Genomic DNA, 22,593 nt, shown 5'->3' with positions numbered 1-22,593 from the left:
TTCATACAAATCACATACAAGACTACTTTGAAATAAGCATTCAAGTAGATTGTACGGTTAAAATGTGTTTTGCCTCTTGCTTTGAATTGTTAGCCCTCTGCTAGTGTGTTATTTTTTTCTTCAGCTTGGCATCCAGGTTGTATGGACCATTTATGTGGCTTTGTGTGAAACTCTTTATTCAATATCATGGTAAACTGGCAAGTTAGGGTTTTGGGGTATGCAGTAGCATGGTGTTGCTTGACTTATTCTCACTGTTTGAAAACTACAGTAGAATGAATGTATGTCTTCATAAGTTATAGTGCAGAATAGAATTGACTTACAAACCTATTGCCTTGTATTTCTTAGTGCCTTCTGCCGTATAGAAAATGTCCATCGGTTGGATCACTTCTTCAGCCTCTTCTTCCTGCGAGCGCTCCAGCCTGACAAACTGAATGAATATGCTGACCTCAGTGCACAACAGTATGACCACAGCAGTGCACTGTTTCTAGACAGTCTTCCAGGAGTGCGCTGGCTCACTTTGCCACATGACATAAAGGTAATCTCAATTAATTGGAGCAGTCTCAATACCTGCAGTCTGTTTTTGCACTTCATTTATAATTGAAAGTTCAGTTTGTTGCTTAGTTACACTTTAAAGCAGAACGTTGTCCATTTCTTCAAAATGTGTCCACATTGAATCCACTTTTTTAAAAATGTTGGCAAGGAGTGTTGAAAAGTGAATGTTTATAATTCAATAAGGTATCCAATTTCTCCAGCAATGGTTTTTCATAGATTCATATGCTTCTGTTGAATAACCGAAATCGAAAGACAAGAAACTGCACTCACTTTAGAATTCTATAATACTTAGTTTTGGCTAATTTGCCATCTATTCAATAGGCACTGCCCCTTTTAGCTACACCCTGGAAGCCATCTTCAGATTCTTTATCGCACATTCAGAGTTTGGAGTCCTCTCCAAAATTCTCACTTTCTTTGAAGTCTTCTGAGAATCCTTCAAACTATGATAAAATTTATCTCACTTTAAAGCTCAAGATAACTGCTTTCATATTGTGAGGCATGGGACTGTTTCATTCATTGTGAACTCCCCAAAGTGGGGAGGTGGCACAATTGTTTCAGCGTTCCCTCAGGGTTTGAATCCACCGAAGTGTTACTCCCTTTCACCTCACCATGACTGATCCAAAGCCTAAGAAAAGCCAGTTTAAAACTTGCTCCACATGTAAGCTAAAAAACATATATGTGGAGGACAAGTATGAGGAGTGTATTTACCCAGAACATAATATGGACACCTGCTCCATCTGTCAGTCTTTCTTCAACAAAACCATGAAAGACAGGCGCAGAAGACTGTTGTCTGGATGAAGGGACTGTTGTCTCAGACTCTACCCCAGTGAGATGTATTGCCTCACTGAGTCATAGCAGCCCACTGGAGAGAGCTTCCTGTTCCAAAAGAGCAAAAGCCCATGAAGAGCCATCCATTGACACGATGGTGAGGAAGGTAGGCCCTCCCCCCACCCAGGTGAAAAGGGTTTAGATAAACCCTGTCTACAAAGCCTACTTCCTCCCCTTGTCAAGCTAAAAACCGTACAAGTATTCTAAATTGTTCACGAAGGAGGAGTCTGTGAAGCAGTTGATGGCAGCGTCTCCATCCACGAGTCAAACGGATCTCCAGGCACCTACGGTACTGTCCGCGAGCAAGTCCTCAATGATACCTCTGTCGATGAAATATAAAAAGGAAATCATCACCAATACCATTGACAATCGCCTTTTCAGCGACCTCGATTCAACACATGGGTTTTCAAGCCCTCGGATTTTCATCAAGAGGACAACCTCTTGATGGAAATTCAAGTGGCCTTTGAGGTATGCTGGGCACCCTTGTCTGTAGTTTGGTTAATAAGTTCTTCAAGGTGGTAAAAATATCCATAGATAAATAATGCACTTCAGCCTGCTGAGCTGGTCTTGGTCTGGCCTTTGAGCGATGCCTGGACATGTCACTGCAGTTGAAGCCGTGGGCCCCAATCTGGCATCGTAACAGAGAAGCTTTGACAGGAGAAGATCTCCGGTGACAACAACCTGTCGACATACCATCAGACACAGATTTTCAGGACGGAACTCAAGATGATACAGCCTCAACTCATTCTTCATCAAACAGATGGACTTAATGAATTTAACCCAGCTGATGGGGAACTGGAAGAGTATCCTCCCAGAGATTCCCCGCCAGGCGAGATCGAGCCATTTCATAACACCATCGCCAAGGCTGCCAAAATATTCAAACTGCTCCTTACAGAATAGAGAAAAGAGGGTTTCTTGTACCAGCGACAGGCGAAATCAAGCAAGACAGATTACTGTACCTCTTCTTGAAGACATTTGTGAGGATGGACTGGTAATTCCTTCAAAGCATTATATGGTGCCTGATAACGCCCCAAAGTGTTTAAGGACAAGACCAAGCCCGAATTCAGTGGCCTTGGCAGCCACTAAAAAGAGGTCTGCGAATCCATCCTCACCCTGCGCTGTCTCTCCAGAAAGGGAAGGTAGACAACTCAAAGCCTTTGGCAAATGGGTTATCTCAACAGCTTCCACAACTCTTAAGGCCACAAATTCTCTGGCCATCCTTGCATGAAATGATAGAAATCTACTGTATAAAATTGGTCCTATTCTTGAATTTCTGCCAGATGAAGAACAGGAAGCTTTACATTCTTATCAGAGAGGAAGACGCTGTGTTTGGCCATGCTTATATCGATGGCCGCGGACATAGTTTATTGGCAAATGGGGAATGGAGTGTTTCTTCACCATCAAGTTTGGTTGAAGGCTACATATTTGGGGCCCAAGATCCATGCAAAGATCATCGATATGCACTTCAATGGAGAAGACTTTTTCAGTGAAAAGGGTGGCTTACATTTTACTTGCTATAAAAACCAACACAGATACAGCTCTATATGTGTCAGTGCCTATTTTTCTTTGTGTACCAAATGTTACCCATAATTTTACACATCTCACTGAAAGCTGCCTTAAGTTAGACATGCTACGAGAGTGTGTTATAATAGAGCTAATAAACAAATGATGTCCAGTCACTGAACATTGTTGTAATATCTTTTGAAACATGACAATTATATATGGCATTTGCGTGTTCATCGTTATCCTCTTGGTCTCCAAGACAAGAAAAAAACGGCATTTAACTGAAAGACTGTGTCCGAATCAAGTCTGAAGGCTTCTGGGACCTAACGTCAATGCTAACAATAAATCACCAAAGAATCCAGAGAAGAAATCTTTGGCTTGAAAGAAAATATTTTCACAAGTGCCTCCTGGCTGACAAAATCGCGCATTGACCGCGAAAGCAGAACAGAAATAATTTCGCTGCACAACGGAATTCATGAAAAAGAAGTGATCTTCCACTTCCCCTGCTATAGAAACCAACCTTTAGTCCAACCACAAGAGCATATAAAGCACGGAAAAAAAGTGTGAAACACCTGGGGATTTGTTTTTTGAACTTTTTGTTAACTGAAAAACAATATACCGTCCTGAAGAGGGCCACAACTAAAACAGCAGAACACCACGGATGGTGTTGATGTAATCTGTGTGCCGAAACATATGTAGACATCCCACAGACACTACAACTAATGTGTCTTTTCTCCGCAGCATTAGAATTTTATGCTGTATACGTAGAGTCTTTTCTCTCTCCCCCCTGAAAAAATTGTATAAGAACCAAAATTGTTTGAAATAGTTTGCCAAGGTGATTTGTTACAAATGTCACTATACTAACTCTAGACACCACTAGTAGAAAATGTGTTTTTGTTGGACTTTTTAACTTTTGAGTTTTTCAATTTGCTTTAAGTTTATGAGGTGCGTTGCGGAAAGCACCCATCGCATATATTTCTTTGTGTCATCAATATTTATTTAATTAAAAAATGTGTTTTTACTCTGCCTACTCTTTGGAAGATAATGTTTGTTCTATGTGATTCCTAGATAGATAAAACAGATAATCTATCACGATACTCTCTCCTTTTGTCCCTGACCCAAATGCAAGGTGGACTAAAAGTGGGGTAATTGAGCTCTTTTGCGTGTTTTTTGACAAGTCCTGAAAGGGGTCACTGGAGGTTTACGTTAAGTCCACCAAGTCATGGTAATAGATGAACATTTCACTTGTTTTTAGTTTTATATGGAAAAATAATGTCAGATTAGTAGGTTTCCTTTTTTTGTGTTTGGATATTGTGGGCACTGATCTGTCCTCTTTATTGGGACATTGATGTGTGTGTTTATTTTGATGCTCCAGTTTTATTTATGTAACTTTGAAATCACATTTTTGAATTAGCGAGGCAAAGTGTTGTTTTAGAGACATTTAATTTAAGTATGGCTATGCAATCCTCAGAGCAGTCCCACTCCTTTGTGTATCTGAGCAGCTTTTTATCCCATCGTCACAAGGAGATAAAGAAACACAATTTGTCCTCCCTTCATTGCACAGTGACCAGTGCATTTCAAGCTCAGCAGCTCTGTCAAGTTTTGCTGTTCAGATCTGAGTCACGAACATCATGCTTGCAAGAAGTGTACTCGATGCATGGACTGACTTTTGAAGCAACACAGATAGTAATTCAATTATCCCTCTAAGGGGGAAATCATTGCACACTGGTGTCAGGTTGATTAGAAATGTACCAAAGTGGTCCCTTTCTTGTAGTTCCTAATAGTTGTATCTTGCGCTCCGTATCTGTATTGATACATTAGGTATGGGGCATTATTGTGGGCCATTAGCAGTACATGAATCCAGTAGGTATGAAGTAATTGTCCTGATGGGATAGAGGTGGCCTACAAAAAGCATTGACTTCATGTCTTGAAGATTCTGGTAAAGCACCCAAAGATGTTCATTATTTAATGGTGGTGAATCTTTAATTTTGGATGTGTGTGTGTACACAAAAGTATGTGTTAATCGCCATAAACATTATTCATAAGAGTCTGGACCATTAAGTGTCATTGCATTTGTAACCCAATTTTTGTGACTTGTTAGAATTGGAATAAAGGAACAGGACTATTATTTATATATATATATATTTCTGAGGCTTGTGGAATCTGCTTAGATCACATGCTGTGCATAGGCCGACATCTAGTGGAAGCTGCAGAGTATTACAGTTTGTTTTTCGAAACTCGAAAATGGGTGTCGACACAGGGCGTGCCAGTAATACTATCCCTAGTGTGACGTCCACTGTACCCAAGATCCCTCACGTGTCTAGGATCCTCAGATTGTTTTTTTTCCGCCATACTGGTTGGAAGCATTTTGCGTAGTCCCCTGGCCTTAGCCATACTTTTGCTAAAATATTGATTAATTGTCATCCTTCCCCATCCCAACGTCGAACTTCGACACTCAACGCCAGCTGGAGAAGAAATCGACCGTCGGCTGCTGCACAAGGGATTTGGGCCTCGGAAAGCCTCTGGCCTCGGCCCGGGCCTTGGAAGGCCTCTGGCCTCGGCCCTGCAAGTAGGGAGAGTGGGGGGTTGGACATACTCTACACTCTTGGTATATAGGTACACCTTATACATTTCCTACACTTAACAGCCCGCTGCCTCAAGGTGCGTATGGAGGGTACCCCTTTTCAATTCTGCCCCAAGTGCAATCGCAAATACCCTTGGGTCAACAGGCACGCCACGTGCAATCTCTGCTTGCCGAGGGACCACCCCGAAGCGAACTGCAGAGCGTGTAGTAGGTATAAACCTAAGACACTTAAGGACCGTTCGACGAAGCGTTGGGCCCACCACGCCAAGCAGGCGGCCATGGCAGCGGAGGGCGCCTTCAGCGATGGCAGCGACGCCGTGCTTTCGGACGGCGAGGGCATTATGGTGTCGAAAGACAGCTGAGCGCAGGTCCCCGACCTCGGAAGGTCGTCCGACAGGGCGGCTATGGGGAAGACCCCCGGCGACACAGGCGCTTCACACACCAGCCACACTAAACACACGAAGTCCAACCGAGACTCGAAGACGTCGAGTGCTCGGAAAGAGGCACAAACAGAACGGTCCGAATCGGTGTCCACTGGGCGTTCGAGATCGAGATCGCCGCATGACTCCAGGCAATCATCCACTCTTGCCAAGAGTGCCTCGCTCCCTAAGCTAACGGAAGTTTGATCGTATGAAGAAGACTTCCACCCCCAGGCTGTACTCAAGGAGTCGGAGCAGGCAGACAAGATCAGCACAGCCCCACGTTCGAAGGACAGGGACTCTAACCCCGATCCTCGACGCCAGGCGTCGAAAACCTCCTGAGCCACAAAGGGACAGGGAAAACACTTTTCCACTCACAGGGAGGGGGGAAAACAGAAGAAGAAGCAGCCTCTGCACTCTTCCACACCTGTGAAACACTCCACTCCTCCTAAACAGGCAGACAAGACCAGGTCTGCTGATATTTCAAAGAGCAAATCTACTCAAGTTAAATCTCCAAAACTTTCTGAGAGAGTCATTCCCAGTTCCAAAAAATGGTCCAGTGATGACATAGATAGGGTCATGTCAAGGATGTCTTCTTTGGCAGACTTTTACGATAAAAATCCAGACCATTTCCTTTCATATGATCCACAAGGGGCTACACCCTCAGGCTCTAATGATCCTATCCCCCTGAGTAAGAAGCCCCGGTTTGAGACATCGATGAGGTCTACAGACCCCTTTGAGGTACAACCATACTCACGACCATACTCACTATATCAAGGAGAGACTTCCTTTGGTGAGGACCAAGATTTTGGCATGGTAGAAGAGCAAACCGGGACGGGCTACTATGGGGACGATGAGGACCAAGAAGAGGAAGAGGAAGACCCTGAAACCTACAGAGTAGATTCCCCGGTAGAAAAGGAAGCCCCGGTTACCGACTCCCCTGTCGATAACCAACCCCTCCTGAACGAGGTTCTCGCACGTGCAGCAGAACATTTCCATATTGACACCCACGGTGTCCAGGAGGAGAGGGACTTTGCTGAGGAGTTAGTAGGAGAAAGGAGGCCTGTTGCCCAGACCATCCCTATCCTCAAGTCTATTCAGCGAAGAATAGACCCGTCCCTGGTGAACCCGAACCTCACCAGAGCAGTCAATCCCAGAGTTGAAAAACTTTTCAGGGCAGCCCAGTCTGACCCTCTATATATAAGAGGACATCTGAAGCCAGACTCCCTAGTTGTCACTAACACTCGTAAGAGGGCTGGAACACCCTTGTCATCGTCCGAAGCTCCTCCAGACAAGGAGAGCAAAAAACAATATGGTTTCGGCAGGAAAGTAGCCTCAACTTCCGCCTATCAGGCAAGGATTGCAAACTCCACCACCCTGTTGGCCAGCTACAACTGCCATCAGTGGGAAGAAGTTGCGGCACTCATAGCCTCTGCACCAGAACCCTTAAAGAGCCAGTTAGCTCGGATTTCCGCAGAGGGTAGAGCCGTGTCTGGTTGCATTTTAAAAACAACCTTTGACGCCGTGGACAACGCAGGCAGATTGATAGCAGAAGGTACGGTTATCAAGAGACATGCGTGGTTACGGCAGTCTGGTTTTAAGGCAGAAACCCAGGCATCATTGTTGGGCAAACCGGTGGAAGCCGATCTGTTGTTTGGTAAGGCGAGGACGCACTGAAGAATGCCATGGACGAATACGAGACACTCAAGTCCCTTGGCCAGTTAACCAATAAACCCCCTAACCAGAGGGAATAGTAATTTTCGTCACCCACGCGGCCAACATTCCCAGAGAGGATCTAACTATTCCCAGGGGCAGGGTACACAGTGGAACAACAGCCAACAGTCTACCCAGGGTTACAGCAGGGGTAATAGGAGAGGACGTGGTAAAGGCAGAGGCAGCCCCAGCAAAGGAGGCGGCACGCCTCCACCAAAGCAGTGACGCTCAGTTCAGGGTCCCTTCTCACGCAACCCCCAGTAGGGGGACGCATTTCCAACTTCACCCAGGCTTGGGAAGGGATCACATCAGACAGATGGGTGCTGTCAACAGTATCCACAGGGTACTGTATAGAACTGCTGCAGCGTCCATGGAACCATCCTCTACGACAAAGAGCACACTCTTTAGAACATCAGAAGATTCTCCTCGAGGAGATCGCCATTCTGCTAGCAAAGGACGCAATAGAACTCGTCCCGGGACACCAGGTAAACAAGGGTATTTATTCAACTTACTTACTTGTGCTAAAAAAAGATTTGACAATGCGCCCAGTATTGGACTTACGGCCTGCCAACAAGTATGTCAAGCCCCAAAAGTTTCGTATGACTACGCTACAAGAGGTAATCCCCCTCCTAAAAAACGGGGATTACATGGCAACCTTGGATATGAAAGATGCCTATTTTCATATTTCCATCTTCCCAGCGCACAGAAGGTGCTTGCGCTTCAAGGTGGACAGTCGGCACTACCAATTCAAGGTACTGCCCTTCAGGATAGCTTCGGCACCAAGGGTATTCACCAAGGTACTGGCGGTGGCGGCTGCACACCTACGCAGGGAGGCAATCCCGGTGTACCCTTATCTGGACGACTGGCTCATAACGGGGGAAACGCCAGTAATTTGCAGGACAAACATTCAAAGGACTATCGACCTCCTCCACGAATTAGGCTTCTCAATCAACGAGAAAAAGTGAAGCCTGGTGCCAAGAACCTCCAAACAGTTCCTAGGAGCAATCCTAGATACTCAAGAGGGGTTGACCTTTCCTTCAGAGGAAAGAATTCGGAATATACTACTGTAAATTCTGCAATATCAGTCCGGTCACCAAATAACGGTACGCAAAGCAATGCGTTTACTGGGCATGATGGCGTCATGTATTTACCTGGTCCCCCACGCGCGCCTGCGCCCCATGCAGGAATGGTTGGCGAAACAGTGGTCTCAGGAAAGTGGTCAGTGGGACGATCTAGTGGACGTTTCGCCAACACTAGTACAAAGCCTTCACTTCTGGACAAGAGAGAATCTTGCACAGAGAAAACCCTTTAACGATCCCGAAGTACAGGCAGTAGTCACTACCGATGCATGTCTGACGGGGTGGGGAGCTCACCATCTCCACCACACAGCTCAGGGTCTCTGGTCTCCCTCAGTGGCCAAGAACCACATCAACCTGCTAGAGCTTCTGGCAGTATTCAGAGCGCTTAAGCGTTTGAGCCCCACCTACTAAACCTGTCAGTGCAAATCCGGACGGACAGCACAACAGCCATGTTCTACCTGAACAAGCAAGGAGGGACTCGTTTCCCAAATCTGTCCAAGCTTGCCCAGAAAATCTGGATATGGGCACTCAGACGGAACATCTTCCTGTCATCACAACATGTTCCAGGGGAACTCAATTCCCTAGCGGATGCTCTGAGCAGAGACTCCCTCCCAGAGGAACACGAATGGGTTCTACACAGAGAGGTCGTAGAAGATATCTTCTCTCAGTGGGGTTTCCCCACTATAGACTTATTCGCCACAAGCGAAAACAGACAATGCCCAGGATTTGCATCCAGGTTCCCCCAACCAGACTCCCAGGGGAACGCCTTGTGGATGAACTGGTCAAGGATGTTTGCGTACGCTTTTCCACCAACTCCTCTCATCAGGAAGGTGGTGAACAAGATGAACAGAGAGTCGATGACGCTCTTCCTAGTTGCTCCCATGTGGGCAAGACAACCGTGGTTCCCACAACTACGCAGGATGGCGGTGTGCAAGCCCATCAAACTTCCAGCCTGGTACAAACTACTGTCCCAGCACCAAGGTCAAACAGTGCATCAGCAACCCAACTCAATGAACCTGGCAGCATGGCTCCTGAGGTCATAGAGTTTGGACATTGCAATTTACCACAGATTTATGTACATCCTAAAGGAATCTAGGAAACCAAACCCAAGGCACTGTTACTTTGACAAGTGGAAGAGATTCGTTATCTGGTGCCAGAGTAGACAAATCAACCCAGTTGATTGCACTCCTTCCACTATTGTTACATACATGCTCCACCTGCTAGATGCAGGATTGGTTTTTAACTCACTGAAAGTACACCTAGCAGCCCTGTCGGCATACACCACTTCCCATAACAAGATCTTGTGGTGGAAAGTACCAGTAGTTAAAGCCTTCATGGAAGGAGTAAAGAGACTTCACCCTCCTATTTCGAACCCACCACCAGGGTGGGACCTTAATGTGGTGCTATCTAAGCTCATGGGGCCCCCTTTCGAGCCCATGCATAAAAGCAGTCTCAAACACCTGACTTATAAAACGGCATTCTTAGTAGGTATTACTTCCATAAGAAGGGTCAGTGAAATTCAGGCTCTGTCAGTGCAGGATCCCTTCTTTACTGTCCATAAAGACAAACTGGTTTTACGCACACACCCTAGGTTCTCACCTAAGTTTATATCTAAATTCCACGTAAACCAGTCCATCGAGCTTCCGGCTTTCTTCCAGGACCCTCAAAGCTCAGCTGAGGTGAAACTACACACCCTAGATGTGCGTAGGGCGGTCCTCTACTATGTAAATAAAACCAGACCGCTAAGGAAAACAGATCAACTGTTTGTCTCGTAGCTACAGGCAGAGGGGGGGATCGCGTCTCTGAAGGTGCCATCTCGAAGTGGATTATTAACTGTATCCAGCTGTGTAACTCACTCTCTGAAGGAACTCTGCCTTTCACGCCATGAACCCACTCTACTAGAGGCATTGGGGCCACTGTGGCTTTCATTGCAAATGTACCCCTTGACACCATTTGCAAAGCAGCTACTTGGAGCTCTATTCACACTTTTACTCAGTATTACTGCATTGACACCCATTCCAAGGCAGATACACAAGTGGGACAAGCGGTTCTAAGACACTTATTTGCTCATGACCCTTCTCACATCCCACCTCCTTCTTCAGGTACTGCTCGCTAATCTATGCACAGCATGTGATCTAAGCAGATTCCACAAGCCTCAGAAGGGATACATTACTCACCGTAATCGTATTTCAGATGCTTTTATCTGCTTAGATTCACATGCGACCCACCCTTCCTCCCCTCTGAGAGAAGGCGCATGGTTGCTTGTAGTCTTACCTTTCTATCTATCTGCTTGGATTATCCTTTACTCACGCTACTCCTCATGCTACCTCATGTCAGAAAAAATACAATCTGAGGATCCTAGACGCATGAGGGATCTTGGGTACAGTGGACGTCACACTAGGGATAGTATTACTGGCACGCCCTGTGTCGACGCCCATTTTTGAGTTTCGAAAAACAAACTGTAATACTCCACAGCTTCCACTAGATGTCGGCCTATGCACAGCATGTGAATCTAAGCAGATACAAGCATCAGAAATACGATTACGGTGAGTAATGTATCCCATATATGTCTGTTTTTCTTTTTTTTTGATGATACAGAATTTAGAAATCTGGGAATACAAATAAATTCTGAACATAATGGTATTGGTTTGGCTATTTTTATACCATTGCTTAAACATTTTTGTAACTTCCATGGGATTTGCCTTATAGCCTCATTCCTTATTCAGCACAAAATCCTAATACCATATGGCATGACTCTGATATGACTTTCCTTGTCAAGGCAGTGAATTTAGATTGTGATTAGATTGTGAGATCTCCAGTGCAGCACCTGAATTTTCAGCTGGAACCCCCCAACTTTTTGCTGTTGTCTGACCATCCTAGCCTGACTTTTACCAGTGGAGCCCAGCCTTCTGCTTTACTTCGCTGAGCTTTTGCTCATTGTGTTATGGGGAAACTGACATGCCCTTAAGACTGTCAGTACTGGGAGACTTTGTTTCCCTTAGTCTTTCACGTTACTATTTTATCAGTGCACAATGTACCTTACATTACAGTGCGCTGGGGTCCCATTTTCATTTTTAAGGCCCTAGACACCCTCGAAGGATTTTTCGCGAATGTGCAAGTGTGTCCAGGACGCAGCTGGTGGCAGCAGTTACTTTAAAAAAAAAACATATTTTTCATTTCCCAGCTGGAGCAAAAACATCACATTACAGTCAACAGACAACAGCCCCAGACAACCCATATGACACATAGATTGCCACAATACTTCCTCCCCCACCTCCTTCATCACCCCATTGATTGACCCTCTGTAGTTCAGATCACCTCTCTCCTCTGCTTCCCTCCGGACCCATGTATATCTTGATGAAACGTGGCTTGAATGTCAGGGCTGGGAACTTTTGGTCAAATTCCAATAGTTGTGCCCACACAGCCTGAAACGAGTGGAGAGTACCCTCTTTTTCTGCCGAGACCCTCTCGGCAAACAAAATGTCCCAAACTTTGATCCACCACCGCCCCTGGTCAGGGCCTTCTGCCACCTTCCAACAGTGGGCGACAGTGATACGCGCTGCCAGCAACAAGTGGGTCATTAATTTTGCCTGCTTGCCCGATTTTGGGTATATCCCTTCACAAGGTGCCCCTAGCAGCAGGGTCTTTGGGCATAATGGGAGGGTGGAGCAGTGATATCCTGAATTACCTGTATAATGTTCTCCAAGAAGACCCGTATCAGGGGGCAGTCCCACCACATATGTAAATATCAGCCCTGCGCCCCACAGTTTCGCCAGCAGGTGGGGGGGAAGGCGGCCCGGGAAATGGTGGATTTGCACTGGTGGGTAAAACCACTGGAACAACAGTTTCAATGCACATTCATTATTCATCACCCATTTGGACGAGGCTCGGCTTCTGGCCCAAATCTCCCAGCTGGAGGTCTAGGTCCGTCTCCCATCAGGACATATAATCTGGGCGGGGAGGGGAGAGGAGGCCCTCCTGTATAAGTCTATAAAATGTTGAGATCCCACCCTTATACATAGGTTCCCTCACATTACATTATAGGGGCGGTTGTGGATTGTGTGGCCTCTCCCCTTATTTCGGGGTGAGAGATCCAGTGACGGAGCTGGAAATATGTGGAGCTGTCCCCTTCATAGAGTTTGAATCCTTTTTACAGTCTTCAAAAGAGAGCAGTTGGCCCTCTGATTAAAGTTGCCTCAATGTGCTTAGGCCTCCCTCTTTCCAACAATTAAATGCCCCTTGCAGAATGCCGGGTGTGAAAGCCGGATTACCAAAGATAGGGATAAGAGGACCGACTCCCCTCGCAACCTTTTTCCCCTCACAGGACCCTATCCCAAACCCTCAAAGTGGTTTTAGTCGACTGTAGCAGGTGAGGCCACTGTTTACGCACTGCATGGGGGATAAAGGGCAGAAAGCGTAGAGGCATGTCACATTGTGCCTGTCCTATTTCCAACCATCTCGGGACCGCGGTCTCTGCCGACCACATAGGCAGGTGGGAAAGTTGAGCAGCGTCTGCATATTTCAGTAGGTTCGGGACCCCTAGACCTCCCTGGCCAGCCCCCACATCATCACCCTCCTAGGGATCCTAGACTCCTTTCCGCGCCAGATGAACCCCAATCGTTTGCGTTGGAGTCTTTCCAATACAGGCTTGGGGATCTCTATCGGGAGGGATGAGCAGTAATATAGCAACCAAGGGAGGAGGTTCCTTTTCACAGCCGTAATACGACCTATCAATGACATTTTTTGCTCCGCCCATACTTCCAGGTCCTGTTCTAGTGCCTTAATCAGTGGGGGGAAATTGGCTCCATAAAGGTCTCCCATTGAGGCTGTCAGGTGGACCGCTAGATGGGGAACAGCAGATGTATCCCAGCGGATCGGGCAGACATCCCGAACTGCCCTTAGCTCTTGTGTGGACAGGCCAACTCCCAGTGCCACCGATTTCTTGAAGGTAATATTAAAACCTGCAAGCTGCACAAAAGAGTGTAGCTCTCGTATGACTGCCTCTAGGGAGGGGATGACGTTGGTGATGGATAGAAGCACATCATTGGCATACATCGACACCTTATGGGGAGAGTTTCTTATTACTGGGGCATTTATTGTGGTATTCCCCCATATATGTCGGGCTAGCGGATCCATTATGAGTGCAAACAGGAGAGGGGACAACAGACATCCCTGACGCGTATCACAGGTAAGGGGAATTGGGTGTAAGGGCTCCCGATTATTCTGAAGAGCGGTGTTTGGAGCAAAGTAGTTTTTTGAAACTGCAGACCGAAGGCGAACACCTCCAGAGTCAGGTGCAGGAAAGACCAGTGTACTCTGTTGAACGCTTTTGTAGCGTCCAGAGCCAGGAGGGCCAGTGATTGCTGCTTATGCACGGCTAGGTCAATCAAGTTGAGCACCCGCCTAATGTTGTCTCCAGTTTTCCTACCCAGGATGAAACCCGCCTGGTTTGAGTTAATCAGACGGGGAAGGAGAGGGGCTAAGCGATTTGCAATCACCTTGGTATAGATGTTGGCATCAATATTCATTACTGCGATTGCTCTATATGAGGCACACTCCCTCGGATACTTCCCCGGTTTCAAGACCAAAATCATATTAGAATTCCCCATCGAGGGCGTCACATTAACCCCCTCCCGGAACAAGTTGAAAAGTGAAGTTAGGGGGGCCAGCAGTTTCCCACTAAACAATTTGTAAAATCTAGGCGAAAAGCCATCCGGGCCCAGGGTGCGAGACTTTAGGGATTTAATGACAGCCTCCACCTCCTCCTGTTGGATCAGCGCTTCCACGGCCTCCCTATTCACCAGTGGCAACTGGGGTAGGAGTGCCTCCGCAATGTATTGGTTTTGGGCTTCCCTTGGTCTGTCCGGTGCGTTCATGTTCTCAAGTAGAAAGTCCTGTGCAATCCTTAGTTGCTCATGTTCCCCATATTGGATTACCTCAGTCTTGTTCCGGAGACCGGCGATGAAGTTCTGCATTCTGGTATTTGCTAGTTTGCTCGTCAAGAGATGGTTGGCTTTATTACTCTAAGCGTAATAGGACTGTTTAACTGACAGCCGGGTCTGTGTCGTCTCCTCCGCATATAAGGCCTCTAGTTTGTTGCGAGACACCCGCAAGGCGGCGTGCCCCTTTGGCAACCACCCCTTCTTGTACCTCTTTTCAATGGCTGCTATCTCCTGCTCCAGAAGAGTTTTCGTCTGTTTCTTCCTTTTGTGGTATGCCACTGTCTGTGCTATTAAGTGCCCTCTAATAACCACCTTCATGGCCGGGAAGGTCAGTTCCACTTGGTTTTCCCGAAAGTAGTTTTGATTGCTTTTGCCACCTCATCTCTTAAGGCCAGGTCATTCAAAATTGGGTCGTACAGATGCCATTGTGGTCTGGCGGCGGGGGCTGGCTTCCAGGATCTAACCTGCAGTGACACCGGGGCGTGATCCGTGAGAACCTTCGGGGCAATGTCCACCTTGTTTGGGAAAGATAACAGTTCGAGGAAACTAGGAGCAGGTCAATGCGTGAAGAGGTGCGGTGGACCTGCGAGAAGAAAGTGTAGAAACTTTCCTCCGGATGCAGCACTCTCCATGTGTCCACAGGCCCCAGGGATCGGAGCAGATGAAGGATCTCAAGCGCAATTTGGAAGTCCCTGGGGGCTGGAGTGTGTGATTCATCCTTTTCCGGATCCGACACCCCATTAAAGTCTCCTCCAATAACGACTTGGCCTTCCAAGAATGGGGGAGGACTGCATCTAGATCCCTCAGGAAGCGTTTCTGGCCCTCATCCGGGGCGTGGATTGAAACCAGCAAGTGTAGTTGGCCCAGAAGCATACCCTTCACCCCTATATAGCGCCCCCCAGGGTCCGAAATAGTGTCCAATACCTGAAACGGGACATCTCTCACCACTAGAATAGCAGTAGCCCCTTTCTTGGTGCTCCCCCCGCTTCCCTCACCCGAGGCCATGAACTGCTTTGGGAAGTTTCTGTTCCTGAGATGGCCATAGTCCTCCAGCAGCAAGTGAGTTTCCTGATGGAATATTACCGCTCCCGCTAAGTCTCTCAAGCGTTTTAGTATAGCCTTTCGCTTCACAGGGGAGTTGAGGCCTTTGACATTCAACGTAATGAAGTCAACGGAGATCTCTCAGCGTTTTCCACCATGCCAATATTTTGCTGCACAACCTCTGCAAGGGGCATAAGGAGAGGCACCGACCCTCTCAGGACCCTCAGTGGTCCCGGCGTCTTCTCACTCTTAGTCCCGCCTCCACCTGCAGAAAGGCCCACGCAGCAGCATACACTGCTTCCTCTGCTTTCTCCAGTTTCTCTGCAGTCTGCCCTGAGGGGGCCATTTGAACCACGCAGTCTCCCTCAGGTGTGGACAATCTCCACTAATTAACTGATTACTACAGTTTTCTTCCTCTGCATCCCTCTTCCTCATCCTGAACCACAAAGTTAGTTTTTTAACTATTTCTTCTTTGCAATAAGCTATCAAAAGACTTGTGTTTCGGGGAATGTTAAACAGGGAGGTTCCCCTTCCTCCTGACCTGTTTCCTCCTCCATGTGATCCTCCCGCAGAAAACCACCCCCAGGGTCGGGATCAGGAAGCGTCTGCATTCCCCTGGCCACATGAGGAAGGTCCCAGGCAAGGTTTTGGAGGGGGAATCACTACTGATTCATCACATTTGCTGCCACATCCTATCCCTCAGATAGAAAGTGCCAACACCCAGCTCAGTGCACAAAATCACACACTAGCTGAGACTACCAAGACCAATGCATTCCTGAAATTTCCTTTCAACAAACATAATCCCTCCACACCTTAGTGTACACAGGAACTCTTTGACTGCAAGTAGGCTATCAGACGGGAAATGTTCAGGTGAAAATCACACTTAGAAGACCTCATCGCTGTTAGAGGCCTCCATTCATAACGCAAGAGGTTCATCAGCACAACCGAAGCCAACTGGTACACAAGAGCAATCGTGTAACCATCCAATCAGATTCTGCAAGCATTGATGCACTGCATCATCTTTATACCAGATCATGCAACACCAAAATCCAAGGACAAATGCGAGGCCATCAACAGCTTCTTCACAGACAAGATAGTCGAGATAAGGCAACACATTGACCACCACTAACAAGCCATAGGCATCTTGCTCATACCAGCCTGCAATATTTCAAGATGCATCAAATTCAGGATAATTCTAGAATACCTGAACAACACACTTGCAATTTTCAAACTCGCCACCTTCAGAGACAACATTCTGATGGATTCCTTCCTCCACAGATTCCTCATTTTTGTTATTCTATCACCAGTTCCAGCTGTTCTTCGACTCCGCTTGGTGCCAATGCAATCCACATAGTGGACATGATGTCTGTGCCTGGATATGTTCCTTTTCTCTACGCACTCTGTACTGTTCGTTAACTTTTTCACCTGCATCATGCCTAGTTTTGGGAAGGCCATAGGCTTTAGGCCTTGTGCAGATTGCAAGAGAAAGATGGCTATCCCGGACACCCGCAGGTGCCGCATGTACTCTTTGGATGAGAAACGTAATCCGCGGGTGATGCCAATTCATGCACCCCAAAGCCCTTCAGGAGCATGTAGCAAAATTATTCACATTTGCCACAAACGTGCCAAAAGCACCCCTTCCATGTCCCTGGAGTTGGAGTGGAGGATGGTGGAGGAGGAACAAGAATTGTCTCCTCCCTGAAAGGTCAAAAAGAAACGTTGACATCCCACCCTCCCAAGTGACTCTCTGTGACACCATTTTTTTCTTTGATAAAATGGAGTCATCACTCCAGGTCAAGGAACGACTCCCAAGAGTCAGCTCCGGTCCTGCATGTGCCGTTTCCCACGCAATTCTCCACCAGAAGAAAGGGGGACTGAGATTGCCTGCTGAACATGCTAGATGTTTTCTAAAGTCTTTGGTAGCATCCGCAGGACCCACCATGCTTGGAAGAGCCAGCAAATATCCCTCTGGGGACTGCGACCGCACACTTATGGACTAACCTCAGACTCCACCAACCCAACTGCAGCTCTTGCTCGATGCCATGCTGCTCTGTCATCAGCGCCTGTACCACCCATCCTTGCGGCAGCACTCAGCGCTGTTGATGTTGGTGCCCTGCAGGAATATTCTGCTTCCAACGGCCAGGCTCATGTGTAAGATATCTGGCATTATTGATGGGTTCCATGTGTTAATATCCCCGCAATAATATTGCCATGCAAAAATATCGGCATATTTTTCCGGCAATATTAAGGCATGGAACCTGCGAGGGAGACCCCCGCAACCGCTGCATTATTTTTAAAGGAGCGGGGGACACCCCGGCAACCTAAAACCCCAAGATCACCCCAAAAAATATCGCCTATGGCCGTTCCAGACGACCATATATACGGCAATATTTTTGGTGGGGATAATATGTAGTGATACCTGTTGATGTTGAGGATTATCCTACACTGTCTGAGATGGAACCACATTACTCTGGCGGGGCTAGGGATATCCCAGAGGTCTGTGGTGAGGGAGATGGCTTGCTGTATCTGGCCACAGACCTTCAGGAGGCCAACAACCTCAACACACCCCAGAGCTGGACATACTTCTGGCGTTGGCTCTGGGCAGACCCCCCACACTTAATTCCAGAAGGCGATGGGGTGTCATGCTGCTATCTCTTTACCTGTACAAACATTTGTATACAGCTGTAACAAACAGACAACTGGTCAATGTCCCGCCCTTACGGCATCCCAGGCTATTTATTTAGATGTCAAACTTAATTCTAGGTTCCCTCTTTTACCATATGCTATAACGCTATGGTCCGGGATCAGAATTTCCCTGACGATGGAAAAAGGCAATCATATACTGTTGTGGGCCGGAGGTAGGACTCTGAGAACTGGACATGGTTTAAATACAGGCTTTATTGACAAAAGAAAGAAAGTCTCTCACCTAGCCCTATTGCTACATTGGGGTTCCCTGTCTATAAAATAAAACACAAAAGGTGCTCTGGACGTCTTACATAGCACAATGCTGTCCTCTATCCAAGCCTAGGTTACCTAACTGGCGCTACCACTTTAAAGGAAAACAAAAGGAGTACAGATGAATACTCTGGCTTAGTTTGTAGCTGGGTGGTGTTTGACTTCCTCCCACTAAATGTATTTTATAAAATGTCTTTCTCGGCTTCTCAGGTTTTGGCCTCGCATCACAGTTCCAACAAAATAACAAATGTCTCATATAATTGTAAAATTACTCCTTGGTTTTCTCTGGTCTGGTTTCCTTTCATAGTCTTTATAATCAAAGAAAATAAATGAAATCTTCCTTTTAAACTTTTGCAGACTTTAGTCTTGACAGCTCCGAAAAGTTGTTTAGTTCAAGTGAACAGGGTGAACTGCTGCGCCCTTCCATACACTCTTGACAACCTTTGCAAGTGCACTTACCTCTTGTTTTATTAAGCTTTTTAGCATTGAAGCAAATTCTAGTAGCCCCTTTGGCTCTTCCCTTCGGACCAGTTCACTTTCTTGTTAGAGGCAATTTCTGGCGGCCTCCTTTGGACATCTGAACTCTGATTCAGAGTGCTGATTAAAGTTCTTCAGCTTATCTAAATAGCTTTGATTATCAGTCGTCCACAAATCTCTTTCGGGCAAACTAGCCCGTTCGCCTACAACATTCTCGGGTCTTCTCCTCTGCTCTATTTGGTTCTCACCCACTTCTTGGCCAGGGGTATTTCTCCTCTGCTCTGTTTTCCAGGGGTCCCTTTTGTATTGAAGGATATTCGTTCCCCTTCTTTAGGTATCAGGCAGGTGTTTTTCCTGGGCCCATCATGTCTCTGAGTTACGGTATTCTGAGCTTCCCACGGGTTGCTGCGTAGCTCAACCTCCTCCCACTCCTGCTCAAACATTGCATATCTGCTGTTCTGGGTTCTTCTCTACCGAGAAGGGCAGTGGTTGCATCTGTGCTGACTCCTCCTTTTCTGGATGCTGGTTCCTTGCTCCCATTGACGGGTTCCTGTTCTCCAGCATACCAGTTTTCCACATCAGCAATGGGGTTGCTCTCAGCTAGAGAGCAGGGACCCTTGCTTCTTCAGCGCTCCTGGGCTCGGCACCATTGGGGTGGGCTGTCTGCTTCCAGGCAGTGTTCGCTCTGCACGGCAGCAGCAGTGTCTGCTCTGTGCGTCTTTCCCCCAGCTGATTGAATTCACATCAGCTCCTCTTTCTCTCCAGGAAGAGTATGATTACATGTATGCGATGTCCAGAAAAGAGAGACATAGTTCCATTGTTCTCTGGATTTCATCTTCTGGGGGTGAGGTCCGCATCCACCCAAGCATGGGCAAAGGCCCCATTAGGTCATCATTATCCTCTATTCCCAGATATTCTGAAAAAACGAGGGGATATTGGGTTTAAGTAAGATTTTACAATGTTAAGTGATTGGGAGTCTTTGTCCCTTAAGGGGTAGTCACTCCCGGTGAGATCCTGCACGCCCAAAGGTGGGTTTTGCTTAGCAGGCTCACCTCCCTAGTCTCACACGGGGCGGCTCCCCCTTGGGGAGAAGGGACGAATTCCCTGGATTTCTCACAATACCTGATGTTCAAAAAAGGAGCAGAGACAATCCAGCAGCATATAGACCAATCACCCTTGTGGACTCCCACTTTAAAATCTTTGAGAGAGTGATTTTAGCCAAAATAGAGCCCTGGGTCAAGGATAATAACATCCTGCCAGATATTCCGCTGGGCTTCCATCAGGGTCTAGGAATCAATGAGCAGATTCTTAATCAATATCTAGTTATAGCTAACTCAGTCTATATTAAGCAAAAGCTGCTCTACCTTGTGTTCATGGACCTCAGCACAGCATTTGACAAAGTTAACAGGCCAAAACTACGGTGGATGCTGAGATCCATGAAGTGCCCAGTGGGCTTGCTAGACACATTTACCCAAACCCATCACAATGCCTGTGTTAAAAGTGGGCCAAATAGTCATTGGACCGTACACTTTCCAATAGATCTTGGAGTATGGCAAGGCTGCATACTTGCCCCACTCCATTTTTCATTATACACCAATAGCCTCTTTCGTGCTTTGCTCAATACAGGTGCAGATGCTCCAAAAATTGGTAATCGCTTTATTGTGACATTGGTGTATGCAGATGACACTGTGATTATGGCAAGACCTCCTCATGCTCTTCAGAAACTCATCACGGCATATACTACTTTTATTAATTCCTTGTACCTAAATATTAACCATGAGAAATCAGTGCTACTGATTTGCCAATCAAATAGAAGAAAAATCTAACGCCCGACAATTTAATCTCATGAGTAAAATCCCTAAAAAAGAATTTGCCTATTTGGGAGTGTGATTTAGTTCGAGGCTGACTGGAAAGCCCACTTAGACGAGCAAGGTGCCAATCTGCAACAGACTATTGGTGGAACACACCACTTTATGTTATGTTAACCGATTGTATAAAGCACTCATAGGCCCGTAGGCATTATTGGCACTAAGGACATCTTGCAAAGCTAGTCCATATCCAGTATTAAAAGAAAAAAGTTTTCAAAAGACGTCTGATTTGCAAATGATTAGAAGTACATCTGAGAGCAAGAAGGAGTGCATTCCAGAGTCTACTTGCTGCCACAGAGAAGGCACAACCTTCCTCTCTGGAGAGACGAAACCTCTGGACAGAAACCAGGCAAGCATTGCCAGAGCACAGAGCTCGGCCGTGGAGATAAGGGGGGAACTTGTCACAAAGATAGTCTGCTTCTTGACGATAGAAAGCCTGATGGACTAACAAGAGAGCCTTAAACTCACATGCCTGGCCACTGGTAGCCAGCGGAGAGCATGCAGAACTGTAGTGATATGTGCCCCTATCAGCCAGGAAAGAAGAAAACCAGGCCTGGACAGACCGGGGAGAGGCCCACCGAGGCCAGGCGAGATAACAGAATCTGGTGGTTGATGGTGTTGAAGGCCACTGAAAGATCTAACCATATCAGCACAGCCACTCCACCACCGTCCACCAGCATGGCCATGTCATCGATATTCGATGCTAGGACACTCGGAAACCTGACTGAAAGGGGTAAAAAAACCAGTAGAGTCAAGAAAAGAAGAAAGAAGAGGGGACACCAAAGATTCCAGCAGTTTTCTAAAAAGAGGTAGAAGAAAGAGAAATTAGTGAGCACTGTGGGATCCAGTGACCGTTTCTTAAGAAGGGGGATGACTTTGTCCTGTTTAAGTTCCATAGGGATAAAACCAGATTGACATGAAAAATTAACAGCTTGGGAGACCCAAGTAATCATGCCAGGCAAAATATCCTTGAAGACGTCCAAAGGAACAAGATCCGAGGGGGACACAGACTTAAGCTGAAAGACTGATTCCCCCACTGTATCATCAGAAAACAATGGGAATTCTGACCAGGCATGTGGGTAGCATATTTTTTCAGCAGTCAAGGATGGGCTGGTGGAAGCCTAGAGTGCCAGGTGGATATCAGCCCATATAGTAATGATTTTAGAGATAAAATATTGTGCCTAAGAGTCGCAGAGTAGCTGTGTAGGCATAACTGTGGGCGTGGTTTTAGCAGTGGAAGATAGTGATTTGACAATGGAAAACAGCTCTTTAGGCTGGTTGAGAGCATTGAACTTTCTGAGGGAGAAAAGTCTGCTTGGTCGTGAGAATGGCCGTATGGTAAACTTTAGTGATGTGTCGATAAGCCACATTCTGAGGTACTCCATATGTACGGCGTCATTTACGTTTGTGTTACCCCAAGGTGAGCAGCCTTAAGTTCATCCAAAAACCATGGTTTCGAAGGATGACTATGGAGCGGAGTATGTTTGGGAAGTGCAACTAGTCGCTCTTCCCAACCATTCAGTTAACAGTGGTAATCTGACAATAGGGCTAGAACTGCACTCTTTTCTGACACTAGATATTAGGGCATTCCGATAGCAGAGCGCCAATTCCGCCAAAGGGTCGATACCAACA

General features: G+C 46.7%; 1 protein-coding gene across 3 annotated transcripts in view; it reads left to right on the top strand.

The window, feature by feature from the left end:
• INTU (inturned planar cell polarity protein) overlaps positions 1–22,593 on the top strand; it is a 1,700,152-nt gene that overhangs the window by 969,739 nt on the left and 707,820 nt on the right. For all 3 annotated transcript variants that reach the window (XM_069631109.1, XM_069631111.1, XM_069631110.1), the window contains exon 8: positions 346–535. In XM_069631109.1, coding sequence (XP_069487210.1) covers positions 346–535 — 190 coding nt within the window. The remainder of the gene's footprint in view (positions 1–345; positions 536–22,593) is intronic.

Source organism: Ambystoma mexicanum, chromosome 6q (assembly GCF_040938575.1).
Source record: "Ambystoma mexicanum isolate Mex_15411 chromosome 6q, UKY_AmexF1_1, whole genome shotgun sequence".
Taxonomy (NCBI): Eukaryota; Metazoa; Chordata; class Amphibia; order Caudata; family Ambystomatidae; genus Ambystoma; species Ambystoma mexicanum.
The sequence above is the reverse complement of the archived record's forward strand: the minus strand, read 5'-3'. Positions and strand labels throughout refer to the sequence as shown.